This window comes from Schistocerca gregaria, chromosome X (assembly GCF_023897955.1).
Source record: "Schistocerca gregaria isolate iqSchGreg1 chromosome X, iqSchGreg1.2, whole genome shotgun sequence".
In the NCBI taxonomy this organism is placed as follows: domain Eukaryota; kingdom Metazoa; phylum Arthropoda; class Insecta; order Orthoptera; family Acrididae; genus Schistocerca; species Schistocerca gregaria.
In genome coordinates this window covers 599,494,839-599,510,662 of record NC_064931.1, presented here as the reverse complement: position 1 = coordinate 599,510,662, position 15,824 = coordinate 599,494,839, and the positions used below count along the sequence as shown (strand labels likewise).

General features: G+C 41.4%; 1 protein-coding gene across 2 annotated transcripts in view; it reads right to left on the bottom strand.

Annotated features, from left to right (window-relative positions):
* Positions 1-15,824, bottom strand: part of LOC126298160 (alpha-aminoadipic semialdehyde synthase, mitochondrial) — a 237,990-nt gene that overhangs the window by 145,551 nt on the left and 76,615 nt on the right. For both annotated transcript variants that reach the window (XM_049989470.1, XM_049989469.1), the window contains exons 6-7: positions 13,549-13,774; positions 2,481-2,608 (exon numbers count right to left, since the gene is read on the bottom strand). In XM_049989470.1, coding sequence (XP_049845427.1) covers positions 2,481-2,608; positions 13,549-13,774 — 354 coding nt within the window. The remainder of the gene's footprint in view (positions 1-2,480; positions 2,609-13,548; positions 13,775-15,824) is intronic.

Sequence of the window (15,824 nt, the reverse complement as noted above, 5' to 3'; positions counted from 1 at the left end):
CCTCTCTCTTCTCGTTGACATTAAACATCTCCAAATGACTTATACGTCTTACAATCTCGGTTCCAACAGCCCCATCCATTCTTCCTTAGTTACATGCCCAGTGATGCTACCAAGACAGTAACAACACCAACCCTACACATACGCACCCTCCAATACCCCTCAACACAAATTCGCTTCCTCTTACCGGGCTTCACATTAATCCCAACCCACAATTCCTTACCATACCAGAGCTCCCTCTTCTTCCCGCGCTACCCTCTCTTTCCCCTCCATAATGACGGCCTGACCTCTGTCTAAGTTACCCCTACACCAAGTCTCATATCAGCTATTACCGTCCCTTCCTCCTTCCTTCCCAGACTGAACATCCCTACATACAACCAAGCAACCCCACCTCTCACAGCAGCGTTACGAACTTATTCTCTCCCCATCTAGGTCACACCACTAGTAAAAAGTTTAGTGAGATGCTTAATTTTCATTGTGATCGACCTTCCCCTCTTTTTCTGATCACAGTCTTCATCGTCTTCCTAATCACCATCGCCGTCAAACTTAGACTATTGTGTGGAAAACCTGTTAAGTAGGACTGCCTGCAGAAGCTCTCTCTTTCCTTCTTTGGAGGAAGACGAGAATATTCTGTTGCATTTAAAGTAAGTCAGTTACTAGCGTGGGGTGCATTGCTCTTCAGAGACGTGACTATTAAACAATATTTATGAAAAGCGTAAAATAGTTCTTCGAAATTTTAATAGTTGGTTTAGTTTTGAGAATACTATCCATTCTCAACCACTGTACATTACGTGGACATGAGCCGTAATAACGAGAAACGCTGTACAATCACGCGTGCCGTTTCCATTTCGAGCAGTTTCAAATAGCTGAATCTCGAAAACCATTGACAGCAGAAAGTTTATCAGCCATTTCTCGCCATGAAAAGCGAAAAATCAAGATATATGGCTAATCAAAGTAATCAGCTTTCCCAAAAAATTTGGAAAGACGCATATTTTCACGTTGAAAAGGAACAATAGCACGTACGAAGTGTAAGTTGCATACAAGGAAAACAGGCTTGGCATACATGAAAGTGATGACAAATTCTGATTACAACAGATAAATTCCATATGCTACGTATTACTTTATAGAGTTTGACTGTTTCATTAATTTCTTCCCTGAATTCGAGATAAAATAAAATTCAAACCATGTTTGTCTCTCACCTGAGTACGTTGGAAGCGGATAAGCTGTACGAGATGTGCGACTACTTGGTTGAAGTTTAAGTGAATGGCAATAATGATTAAAGGTCAAATGGTACGTCCATGTATTGTTCAAAAAATTTAAAAGTTGTTGACCTTTAAGTTAACAAAACGTAAACAAAAAACATACTTTCCGAATTACTTCCACAGTTCATACAAAATAGCAATTGCACATGTGGCACGAAAGTTTTCCGGTTAATTCAGTTCTCCAATGAACGTTATGAATTCATCATTCTGATGTAGATGCTAAAGCCATATAAACCCGAAAAATACACTCCCGCAGCCAGTATGGCCAAAACATGGTGCCTCAAGTGTACTCGAATCGACGTTGCTCTGGTCGTGCACTCAGTCTGAAGATTGTTCATTCTCAGCACTTGGTTGCCAGAGTAGAAGAGATGAAGATAAACAGTTCTATGTAACTAAGTTATTGCCACATTGGTTGGGATTAAATCTCTTCTCATTGTCTTGTGGACTGTGCCTTTGAACTAAGTGTTTATTTCAAATGATAGCTAAATGAATCGTACAGTATTAATTAGTATACAGGCAATTGACTGCAAAATTGTACGGGTATAAGGTAACAATCCTGATCCTCCTACTTTTTTTTCTAAACTGAACCAGTGATCGATTTCAGATGTTATTTCTGATTATCTGCGACGTCACATGGCTGAACTTTTACCCTTCATACAACGTACACTTAGTGGAATCATACATTCAGCTACAAACCACGTTGAAGGGTATAAGTTCATCGTTCGTTTTCTGTTAATTTACATTTTAACAAAATTAACATTCTGTTCTTATAGTTAGGATAATTTCTGGAGACGCATGATTTTTCTATTAAAATTAACTGAAATTTAGCTGACGCTTATGAATGCAACAAATAAATGTATCATTCAAGGTAAGCTACCAATCTGGTTAAGAGTGGAAGTTATGGGACCTTTTATTTCCACTTGCGTTCCTTGGTCGTAATGCCCTCAGGCGCAAGGGGGCTTAGAGCCGATTTATTAAAAAAAAGTGTCGCAGTTATAAGTATTTCTGTCTGTTTTTCGGATCTCCTTTCATCCTAAAAATCCCTCAGTAATCAAGAACGTCTATTCTATCTATTAATAAGTAAGGAGCAATAAGCTACATGAAAAAGTATTAGATGAAAATGAGTTGTTTGTCTCGCAATGTTGTAACTAGTAACTATGTTTAATGTAATTAATTACACATACACATTTTTAGGCAGTAGGCGGAGGTGGTAGGACTCACTTTTTTGCTGAAGGTGGAGATGAACTTCTGTGGGTGCTTGTTGTACTCTTCCGAATCGTAGCCACCGCCGTCCTTCCTCTCCAGGTGGTGTCGCCTCCTGATCTCGCAGCCGTACACCTTGGTCGTAGCTGAGCAGCAGGACAAAAAACACTTCAGTCGTTAAGTCTCCCAGTTAGTTACGTAGGGTGTTCACGTAACTTTTACCTCACATTAATTTTCACCAGTAAAAGACATTGGCGACCGGTTTTCGCCAAGACGAACAGTGACCATGGGCTTGTGAAAGAAACAGCAATGCCTTCTCGCAACTTCATTAAAAACCTAGATACACGCACCAACTTAGTTTTTTAAATGGAGCAGTGCTATTTTTTGCCGCCAGAATAACAGATGTCTATGAGACATATTCAGCGATGTAATCCTTTTAGATCTAAGAAGAAATCACAGAGTAATAACACATTGAATGTAGCATCTCTGAGCTGTTTTTATGGGCGCTGAGTGGCCCGCGAACCGGAAGTTAACGCCACTCTCCGAGGAACCCTGCGCAGCCGGATCAGACTCGAGGTCATGATTATGCGTTAGACGTGTGGCTGTCAAACGTTTTCGCTCAAGAGCTAATAATGACGTTGTGGGGCTTCATCTATGGTCGCTCGTGTACCCGTCCTCTTATTAATTGGCAACCTTAATATATTAGTATGTTAGGAGCCTCCAATAGGCTACCTATAGTAAGTGCGCGCGGTAACCCCCCGCCGACGCCCTGCCAAGTACTGATCGTTAAATGTCGGCACCAATCGGAATACTTCGTGTCGATTGCTCTCTTTCAGACTGGGGTCGCTGAGGGTAGCAGCAAAGTTGTGGCACTGTGACTACTTGAGCAATTGTTATTGTGTTGTCTGTGTGAGCGGGAGGTTGATAGATATCAGTAATTATACTTAACTGCTAAGTTCATCAGTCCCTAAGCTTACACACTTCTTAACCTAAATTATCCTAATGACAAACACACACACCCATGCCCGAGGGAGGACTCGAACCTCCGCCGGGACCAGCCGCACAGTCCATTACTGCAGCGGCTTATCACCAGAAGACAAACAAGAAAACATCACTTCCTCTAATCCCTCAGTGGCTGCACTACTTTATGAAATATGAGACTCGATCACAGATGTTCACTAAATGCTTCGAAAGCCATTTTTCTTTGGCCGGTTGCGTTGCATTGCAACAACCTTAATGTAATTTCGTATTCTTGCTAGAGATATGTACCGCATATGAAGATTGCCGTCTCTGTACTGGGCATTGAGGAATCCATATTTCTTCTGTTTGAAATTTAGACCATAGCAGCTGATTGGTACGAGGCACACTCATCCCTGAGTTGTCATCACCGGAAGATGTTCAAATGTGTGTGAAATCGTATGGGACTTAACTGCTAAGTTCATCAGTCCCTAAGCTTACACACTTCTTAACCTAAATTATCCTAATGACAAACACACACACCCATGCCCGAGGGAGGACTCGAACCTCCGCCGGGACCAGCCGCACAGTCCATTACTGCAGCGGCTTATCACCAGAAGACAAACAAGAAAACATCACTTCCTCTAATCTCTCAGTGGCTGCACTGCTTACCCCCTGTCGCTGAGGAAAGCTGTCAACTTTACTTAGCTCAACGCTGAATTCACCAATACCAACTAAAACTAAGCGCACCCTAAAATATCGCTGTTTCTGTAAGTATTTTTCTCTGTTAATGAGAGGAAAATGACACTTTTAACCATAGATAACTAAACCCTCCCAAAATTTACGATCCCTGTAGTATATAAAACAGAACGTTTGTACTTAATTTGATAACCTATCAATTACGACTTCGTTCGAATAAATTAGGATTAACACAATTTACGATAAACATTACTATAAAATACAGCTGAGAACCGCTGGCCGCACGAATACTTGATTCGAACCGCATGTGTACCGTGGGCCGCAGTTTGGCTACCAATGTTTTATATTTTACAAAGGTTTAAAGATGTTTCGCACCCAATGAAATGCTATATTGCTGGACAGGCACTCAGCTGGCAATAAGATGAGACATTAACTTTTTTACCTTCCACAGTGTTGAATAAATGGTGATAAATCAATTACATCATCCGATTCTCGCAAAGGAATGTCTTAGTGACAAAATTATTGCAATTTGCAGGATAAAATCTATTATCGTACATTAAAATCAAATTATTTCTTCTTGTTTTAAATATGTGCACCAGTAAAAAAACTGTACATTAAAATTATACATGAAGTAAATGAACCTAAAGATTGAAACAAAGGCATTAATGTCAGGTGTCACATTTCTGTCGGTGAATTTTTTTAAAGAATATGGTCAACGCGGGACCATTTGCATCACGACACTTTATACACGCTGCATCACTGATAAACTCACTGCAGTTACAACATCTGGAGTGATAGCTTTATAAGCAGCAGTAATTAGCTCTGCCATGTCCTCCCCAGATTTTGGAATCTCGTTGTAAATCACATGCTTTACATGACCCTAGAGGAAGATGACTAACACGTCAGATTACGCGATCGTGCTCTGAATAGGAATGCCTCTTTCCACCCACGGATTTGGAAATAAGTGGTTTAATGTATCTCTTGATAGTGATGATTTATGGGAAGACATCCATCACGTAGGAACTACGTCATTTGACGAGTTCTCAGTGCATATTTTCTAATAACAAGGGTAAAGTATTTATCGAAAAATATGTAAACATTTCCCTTTTCAACGCAATAAGGCCGATCATATGCTATCCGATTATGCCACAGAACACATTCAGACTCCACTGTCGTTTATTGAACACATGACGAAGCCAGTGTGGGTCTTCACTTAGCCAATAGTGCCTGTTTCTGAAATTTACGTTCCCGTAATTCGTGTATATGACCTCATCAGTAAACGATATTTTATCCACAAAATTATTGTCTTCGTGGATGACCCACATAAGTAGTCAAAACGATGCTGAAAATGACGAAATAGTGAACGGACGGATGTGTGTCCAACGACAACAATATTTCGGCAAACGAGCACGTTGCCATCATCAAGTGTGCTGATGATGATGGCAACCTGGGCGTTTGCCGAAATTCTGTGCCCGTTAAACAACAACCTTCGGAAAAACCTAACTAACCTAAGGACATCACACACATCCATGCCCGAGGCAGGATTCGAACCTGCGACCATAGCGGTAGCGCGGTTCCCGACTGAAGCGCCTAGAACCGCTCGGCCACAACAGCTGGCCCTTCGGGAAAAGTTAAAGGATCACTGCCATGTTGCTCTTGATGTAGAGAAATATTTACAGGGTGATATTTATGTTCATAAAGGTTTACAGAACGCTTCTTTGGCTAATAACAGCCTCTCTGTGTATTTGTCGAGAACTAGTATGCAGATTTACTGCAGCAGCTGCAACAATCGTCACTTCTCCAGGTTCGTTGGCAACAGTCTTCCTTCGTATACGTTTTCCCGGGATAAATTTTCCAGTCTCTCGCAGTCTTTTGAGGGTATTGAAGAAAGAGGGACGAGTTGGACAGCGTCTGCCTGGGAACCTTTCTACATGGATCCCTGTTGGTCTTGATGCATTTTGTTGACACTCGCCAAAAATTATGAGCGTATCGACCAATTCTTCATTGCACTGTACTTCTGAAAAATGGTTCATACGTTACTAACTATTCGACTATGTAGATGTTTTACAAGCAATATATTTTAAATGAAGTGCAGCAGTGCTCATAAAAAACCTGGTCTATGTAGACATTGATTCCACAGAACTTCAGATAATTCCCCTGAAGAGCAACACAGAACTGGCAAAGTGGCTCTTGTCTGGATGACACAGATTTTCGTCAAGACTAGCGTAAACATCACGTATCAATTACCTCAATGGCGGAAGTTTTCATAGAGTGTGGCGTAAACTTCAAGGTTGCGGACCATTCATCAGCCGAAACAACAGCACAAAAATCCCTATATTCACTGTATTTACACATCGTGATTTTTTTTATGTTCAAAAGAATTATACCTCTGAATTTGTCTCATCGAAATCTGCCATTCGAGAAGCAAAAATAGCATAGTGTCTTTTTTATAAAAGAAGTATTGATGCCTGTATCTTGGTTATTAATGAAGTTGCGAAATGTGAAAACAGATAAGAAATGTCCTTAACGGGTCAAAAGTAATTTGAGGTGAAAATGTGAGGCACCTGAAAGGAACTTTATACCATAGATTTCACACAAATGATTAGCATTACCAGACTCTATACAGTTCCTGACTTCGAGAATTCAGCATATCGCGCCACAGCACCATGCAATCAGAGTAATTAAATATCATTACAGTGGTTACTATAGACTCTGGCGATCAACGGTAACCCAGGCGCGTCAGATGGACGACATTTTAGGTGAACTTGTAGACCAGGGAAGCACGGCAAATCGTCGCCCTTACACATAAATACTTCACAAGCCACTGTACGGGCATGGCGTACTGAGCGAAGGAAAACTGGCAGTCTACATACTTAGTGCACAGTCTTCTTTGAATGCAGATAATCTGATATAAGTTTTCTAAATTCTTCCAAGAGATCTTCGCGAGAGGTAAGTCATTTTTATTCGAAGTATCTCCATTTAAGTTTCCCGAGCATCTTTGTTGCACTTTTGTGTGGGCTATACCGAGCTGCGCGTCATTGACTTCGTTCGATGTCTATTGTCCTGTTAGGACTTCAAGTGCTGGAACAATATCCTAGAACTGGTCCCACTAACATTTTGTTTGTGATTTGCTTTACAGACACACAACACTTTCTCAGAAACCCTTCTAAGAAATCTAAGTCTTCCATCCACCCTCCCTAACGTTGATTTTGCTGATCGTCTCATTTCCTACCGCTTCTTAGTATTATCCATAAATACTGATATGATGTGACGTGTTCAAGATGCTCTTCACTAATCTTGTAATCGGAAACTATCGGGTTCACACATTGCTGGGTCATGTCCTACTAAATACGGCTTTTGTGATCGTCTGTGGGACGGACAGTAATTCGTGGTACTGATGCAGTCGTTACTGATCAGACTGCTCCCTCTTATTGTATGTTGTGACGAATGATTGTCAAGAACATCATACGTGGCGTTTGCCCACTATGCTACTCGACATGCGGGATGCTAAATACCGAAAATACTATATTTTGTGACACAACAAGCCAACGACGGCATTCTCGAGGGTTCTGATGGGCCTAAGTGTTTTCGGTATATTCGCAATCTTATTGCTGGTACATTGTTTCACACACCCTCACAGTATAGGTCATTATGGCTATTCTTCCTATGTGTTCGAATTTCCACACAAGTTGCCGTTAGTACAGTTCATATATTTTTGTTACTATGTCTCCGTTTGAACAATATGAACACCAGATAATTGCTTCCTCAATGCTGTCGAAATTTTCTGCCACAGTGTGAGCCATATACAGGGTGGGTCTCCTAAAACTTGCACCACTACTATTGCAGAAATGGAAAGTGCAATTGATGTGCGGTTTTCACAGAATGGATTGGTAATCAGGGGTTTGTATTGTTAGCCAATAAGCAGATTGTAATAATACTTAGAAAGTGTATTTTTAGTGCAAACATACACTTTTAAATAGAACAATGCCTGTTGATATTAACAGACTAAAAGTAGGGTAAATTAGAATTTCAGTGGTGTTTGTTGCAGGAGACTACTGCGACTTGTTTCCAAGATACCGTCATTCCACACCGACACTTGTACAGTACATTTGGCAACACACACTAAAGAACAACACAAATGTATACACTAGTTATGTGGATTCTGACCAGTAACAAGAGAACTGACCATCACAGTTCGTGTCCAAAATGTCCACCATATACATGCTTCCAGCGTGGTATGGAACGATTGCTGCACGCGTGCTAACATTTCAGCGGAGATGTCCGAGTAGACTGTAGTAATACGTAGTTGCATATCATCTGGTGCTGTTGGTATGTCCTTGTAGACAGCGCCTTTCAGCTTTCCCCACAGAAAAAACTCTATGGGTGTATAATCCGTGGAACGAGACAGCCAAGGTACAGGTCCTTTGCGTCCAATCCACCAATTTGGAAATAATTTGTGAATACATACTGTAGAACGTTGCACACTACGGGCCGGCAGCCATCATATTGGTACCATAGCTTGCTCCCAGTATGCGGAGGAATATCTTCTAGCATACGTGGAAGATAGTCTCTTAGGGGACTGCAAAGCTTGTGAGCGTTCAGTCTTCCGTCTATGAAAAATGGGTCTATGAGCTGATGGTCCACTACCACACACCAAACGTTTACACTCAATGGACTCTGATGTGCCACCTGACGAAGCCAACGGGGATTGTCAGCAGACCAAGAGTGCATGTTTCAACGGGTTCCTTGGCCATGTATGGTATATGTGGCTTCATCACTAAACAAGATAAATGATGCATCTGGAGTATACTGTCTTAGTGCTTATGTATAGAAGTTAACATGATTATCTTAATCGTTTCCATGCAGCTCTTGATGGAGAGAGACGCGATTAGAATGGAACCTATGTAGATGGAGAATGTGTAGGACACTTGTCTAACCCATGCTACTTCCTTGCGCGACTGCGCAGGAGCTAACGTGCGGACCAACTGCAACAGTAGCAAGAACATAATTTCCCCCTCTTCCTTCCGTTACGTTGTTTAGGTGCTACACTACCACTTTCACGTAACTGGTTGAAGAGGTTGATAAATAACTGTATAGATGGCTGACGTCTATTGGGATATTTTGCCGCATACACCGTACAAGAACTGCATTCTTCCTACACTCTTCATACACCATAAGCGTGTCGGATTTTTCTGCACTGGTAAGGCCCACCATCCACTCACGACCTACTGCTTGGACTGTCACACACTAACTGATTAGCAAGTCACAATACACTCAAAGAACACATAAGCAGGTTGAATGGCACAAGCAATTTTCGGCGTGGAAACTTTTTAAAATATGGTATCTCGTAAGCGACTCGTACTAAAAACACCACTGACATTCCGATCTACTGTACTTTTAGTCTGTTAATGTCAGTAGGCATTATTCCATATTAAAATTATATGTTTGCACAAATATATATTTTTAACTATTATTACAGTCTGCTTATTGGCTAAGGGTACGAGCCCCTGCCTACCATTCCATTCAGTGCAAACCGCACATCACTAGCACTTTCTACGAGGGGCGTTTGAAAAGTCCGAAAGATGGCACTACCGGCGCGTATCGACGTCATGTTTAGTTAGTAGCATCTTTTGAAAGAGCGTACACCAAGTTCCAGCCATATTGGTCTATTCCTTTGTGTTTGGCATTCGTGTCAATCAAGGAAGTGGAGTGACTGTCAAAACATGGACGAAAAAGAATTTCGTGTGGTGCTTAAACATTACTTTATGAAAGGCAAAACGCCTCAGGAGACTAAAGAGAAGCTTGATAAAGATTATGGTGACTCTGCACCTTCGATTAGAACAGTTTATAAGCGGTTTCAAAATCTTCGGAGTGGCCATATGGGCACAAGTGATGCTGAACGTTCTGGACACCCTCAGACTACTATTTGTTCCTCAAATTGAAAAAATGTCTGGCAGGACAAAGATTTTATCCAAACGAGGAGGTGATTGCAGCAACTAATAGCTATTTTGCAGACTTGGACAATTCCTATTATTCGGAATGTCTTTCTTCAGGTCGCCAAAGATGTGAAAATCACGTGGTGAAGGATTCGGGCTGAACGGGGGACGTTGCAATGTTTCCCAACCAAATCACCGAAGTGTGGCCTTCGTCCTAATGGCAGTATGGGGACGGGCGTAATCGTGCAACAGAATGATTCAGTGAAACAACATTCCTGTGCGTTTTGACTTTATGGCGTGTCGCAGTTTCTGCAAAGAGTCTTTATAGCGCTTTGCACTGATTGTGGTTCCATTCTCGAGGGACTCGACGAGCAGAGGGCCCCTTCAGTTGAAGGAGGAGCTAATCATGACCTTACTTCTGTGAACAGCTTTGGATTTCTTTGGAGGCAGATATGTAAGGTGTTTCTACCATTAGTTTTGGCGTTGGCCCTCGGGCTGCAGGAATACTATCGGACAGAATCATCCCGTTGCACGATAACGCCCGCCCCCACACTGCCTATCTGAGAAACACTGCAACATCCTCTGTACAGTCCGGATCTTCCACCGTGTGATTTTCACATTTTGGCAACCCGAGGAAAGACATGCGTGGACTTCTGTTTCACTTGTACGAGGAAGTGCAAGAATGGGAACGGTTGTGGAACTATCAGCGGTCGACCACGTTCTACGAAACAGCAATTGCTCATCTCGTCTCCTAATGAAATCAATGTCTTAATGCATGTGGCGATTACTTTTGAATGGAACCATTCTATGGTCCCGTTGTGGTGTGTATTCGGTTTTCATTTTATTTATTTATTTACATGTCTAATTCCGTAGGACCAGATTGAGGAGCAAATCTCCAAGGTCATGGAACGTGTCAGTACATGAAATTACAAAAAAATTGTTCAAATGGCTCTGAGCACTATGGGACTTAACATCTGAGGTCATCAGCCCCTCGGCTGCGGTGGTCTAGCGGTTCTAGGCGCGCAGTCCGGAACCGCGCGATTGCTACGGTCGCAGGTTCAAATCCTGCCGAAGCATGGATGTGTGTGATGTCCTTAGGTTAGTTAGGTTTAAGTAGTTCTAAGTCTAGGGGCCTGATGACCACAGATGTTAAGTTCCATAGTGCTCAGAACCATTTGAACATTTTTTCATCAGCTCCCTAGAACTTAGAACTACTTAAACCTAACTAACCTAAGGACATCACACACATCCATGCCCAAGGCAGGATTCGAACCTGCGACTGTAGCAGTCTAGCGGTTCCAGACTGCAGTGCCTAGAACCGCTAGGCCACTGCGGCCGGCCATGAAATTACAACATAAAAGTAATAATAGATAAAATAACATGTTTATGGACCCAAAAAAAGTCAAGCCATAAGTTTAAGTAAACGCAGCCAACAATATAACATAGGAAACAGCTTCAGTTTTCAAGGAACTCCTCGGAAGAATAGAAGGAGTGACTCATGAGAAAACTCTTCAGTTTCGGTTTTAAAGCGTAAGGATTACTGTTAATAGTTTTGAATTCTTGCGGTAGCTTACTGAAAACGGATGCAGCAGTATACTGTACACCTTTCTGCACAAGAGTTAAGGAAGTGCGATCCAAATGCAGATTGGATTCCTGCCTAGAATTAACTGAGTAATAGCTGCTGATTCTTGGGAATAAGCTGATGTTGTTAACAAGAAACGAAAGTAAAGAATGTATATATTGAGAGACCAACGTCTGAATACCCAGACTAGTGAATAGGTGTCGACAAGAGGTTCGCGAACTTACACCATTTATTTCTCGAACTGCCCGTTGCTGAGCCAAATATATCCTTTGGACCCCAAAATACAATACCATATGACATAAGCGAATCGATCACTTACTTTAGATACCGTCCGAATAGTAAAAATGGTAGCAAGATCCTGAACTTGGGCTTTCCACGACAGTTTACTATCTATCTGAACAGCGAGAAATCTGAACTGTTCAGTTTCCCTAATGATATGCCCAATCTGTGAAATTAAAACGTCAGCTTTTGTTGAATTGTGTGTTAGAAACTGTAAAAGCTGAGTCTTACTGTGATTTAGCGTTAGTTTATTTTCTACAATCCATAAGGTTATGTCATGAACTGCACTATTTGAAACCGAGCCAGTGTTGCACACAACATCGTTTACTACCAAGCTAGAGGCATCAGCCCGCATCTCGTGGTCGTGCGGTAGCGTTCTCGCTTCCCGCGCCCGGGTTCCCGGGTTTGATTCCCGGCGGGGTCAGGGATTTTCTCTGCCTCGTGATGGCTGCGTGTTATGTGTTGTCCTTGGGTTAGTTAAGTTTAAGTAGTTCTAAGTTCTAGGGGGACTGATGACCATAGATGTTAAGTCCCATAGTGCTCAGAGCCATTTGAACCATTTTTTAGCGTCATCAGCAAACAGAAATATTTTAGAATTACCTGTAATACTAGAGGTCATATCATTTACATAAATAAGGAACATGAGTGGCCCCTACACCGATCCCTGGAGCACCCCTCATTTGACCGTGCCCCATTCAGACCCCACATCACAGCCAATCTCAACACCGTGAATAATGACCTTTTGCTGTCTGTTGTCAAAGTAAGAGATGTACCAGTTGTGAGCTACTCCCCGTATTCCAAAACAGCCCAACGTCTGGAGTAATATTTTGTGACTAACACAATCAAACGCCATATTTACATCAAAAAATATGCCTAGCGTTCTAAACCTCTTGTTTAATCCATCCAGTACCTCACAGAGACAAGAGAATATAGCAATTTCAGTTGTTAATCCATTTCTAAGCCGAACTGTACATTTGATAGCAAATTCTGTGATATAAAATCATCAATTATCCGCACATACACAGCCTTTTCAATAACTTTAGCAAACACTGATGGCATAGAAACAGGTCTAAAATTGTCTGCATTATTCTTTCTCCCTTTTTATGAAGCGGATTTTTTACTGAGCACTTTAATCTTTCGGGAAACTGACCATTCTTATAGGAAAAGTTACAAATATGGCTAAGTACAGGGCTAATATTTGCAGCACACTACTTTAATATTCTGCTTGGCACTCCATCGTATCCATGAGAGTCCTTAGTCTTCAGTAGTTTAATTATTGACCCAATCTACCCCTTGTCAGTATCACAGAGGAGTATTTCAGGCATCAGTCTCAGAAAGGCGTTTTACAAGAGAGTTATATGATTCCCTATAGAATCTAAGTTTTTATTTAATTCATCATCAATGTTCAGATAATGATTATTAAATACTGCAAATATCTCTGACTTATCAGTAACAGAAATATTTCATTTGACTGCCCCTAATATTTTTCAGTCGTCTTGTATATTTCTATCACGAAAGCTCGTTGTCAGAGACTGCTTCAGTTCCACATTTCTTGGAATACGTAAAATAAACTGCTGAAAATGTACCAAAGTCTGATTGGACGTGTTAGTAGTCTGTCGCAGGCAGTGCTTACCTCCGTGTCGCGCGACCTTGGGCAGCATCTCCGGGGGAACGTACTCGTGCGGGAGCTCCTGGAACACCTCCTGCCCGCCCTGCGACACGTTGCCGCTGCCCGTGAACACGAACGTCAGCGGACCGATCGACTGTGGCATCAGCCCCAGCGCGATCTCGTAGCCCGCGTCGCGGATCGCCTGGCGCGCCATCGAAGAATTGCGGTAGTTGTGCGCTGGGCCCACATGCTGTCGACACAGCGTTAACCACTCACGTCTATTGTACTTTTGTCTTTAACTGAATGTGTATTAGGGCGTTCGCAACTCTTTAGTGCATATGAATGAGTTACCTGAATTTTATTTTGCTGCGAGCAGTTTGGAAACTGATGTGTATGCAGGTTTCGAGCAACAAATCAGGTAAAAATCCAAAACTCATTCCTTTTTGTTATTTAAAAGCTCTTTAATAATCGAAGCATTTTACAGGATATTTGAGGAGCTTATGGGCAGTGTTCCGGAAACGACAGGTCACACACAGACAATATATATATATATATATATATATATATATATATATATATATATATATATATATATATATATATATATATAATTCTCTTTTTTTTTGGAAATATGCATTCATTTTAATACCTTTGTGTTAGGGTTCACAGTCAAAATAAATTTTTTGAATGACATCATCTTTCCGCCGCTGAATGTAATGTTTTGTTATTCACAGCACGATTGAAATTTCAGCACTTGTGCCATTCTCAAGTGCTTCTGCAACATAGCAACAGATGTTTAAAAAAATGTTCGAATTTGTGTGAAATCTTATGGGACTTAACTGCTAAGGTTATTAGTCCTTAAACTTACACACTACTTAGCTTAAAGTATCCTAAGGACAAACACACACACACCCATGCCCGAGGGAGGACTCGAACCTCCGCCGGGACCAGCCGCACAGTCCATGACTGCAGCGCCCTAGACCGCTCGGGTAATCCCGCTCGGCAACAGCTGTTAAATATTTCGTAAAATGTATCAGTGGAAATATTACATATAATACTCGAACATGTAAGCAATTACAAAGCAGTGCATTGGCGTAAATCAGAAATAAAGATGTCGGTCCAGTCTAGGTGTCCCACGAGAAGTGGTCACTATTCAGGTATATGACAGAAAAGATCATCTGAAGCAAAAATCTTCAGATGGACCAATGCCCTATTACAAATGGTTTCCGAGATATAACATATCTGATACATATTGTTATTTATTCTCTGTATTATTCAATACATTGTCAGATTTACTCATGAACAGCAGTTAATGAACATTACAACATGTATGTTACAAAGTAAAGAAAGGCGTTTTTAGTTGCGATGGAATCTTATCACGAAATTCTAATGACCAACTTTCTCCTCCGAATGCAAAAATATTTTGTTGATACCGAGCTACATGAGGAGGAACGATCACCACGATAAAATAAGGGAAATCAGAGCTCGTACGGAAAGATACAGGTGTTCATTCTTCCTGCGAACTATACTCTGCCAGGCACTTGAATGTGATTTGCAGAGTATCTATGTAGATGGATATGTAGATCAACACAGTTTAACCGCTGTTTCTCTCTGATACACTCTCAATCCCTCGTACTGCTTCCATAACTACACACCATGGACAGCTACACTTTCAACAAGTTAGTTTAATGGCAGAAATACATCCCGAGCGAAGAGGCCGAAAGCAACGAGCTAGGCTGGGGTAGAATAAAACGTCAACGAGGTTGGGCGAATAAGAAACATAGTGTGTGCAACTAGCTCAAGACAAGTGTATATTAAATGTGTTCTATTTTGAAAACCATTCGGAATAGGGCATACGGCAATACGAAGTTTTTTGCTTCAAATGAGATTTTCTATCATATCTCTGAGTACTGGCTATTTCTCCTGGGACATCCTGTATAAACATGGAGATATTCGAGCTCGTTGTCATGAAAGTGTAAGAGGACTGGTCAAATAAGACTAGCAGAATTCCACAGGGCATAATTCCCGTTCACTTCAGACTGTGTTCTGAATGAGTAGAAAATGAAGAGCCTGTGCAGAGAATTACTATTTGCGTCGTCCGCAAATGGGTATTAGTATGTGTTGTGCGATGGTCATCTTTAAACGTGTATGAAGCGAATCCTGTGCTTCTTGGCCCACTGATTCCTACATTACGTGTTATTAAGACTGGATATTTAACAGCTGTGCTTTGTTGCTTAATAACTTGGCAATGAAGTAAGCGCCGCCATTTCAATCGTGCTGTCAATAATAAAACATTACAG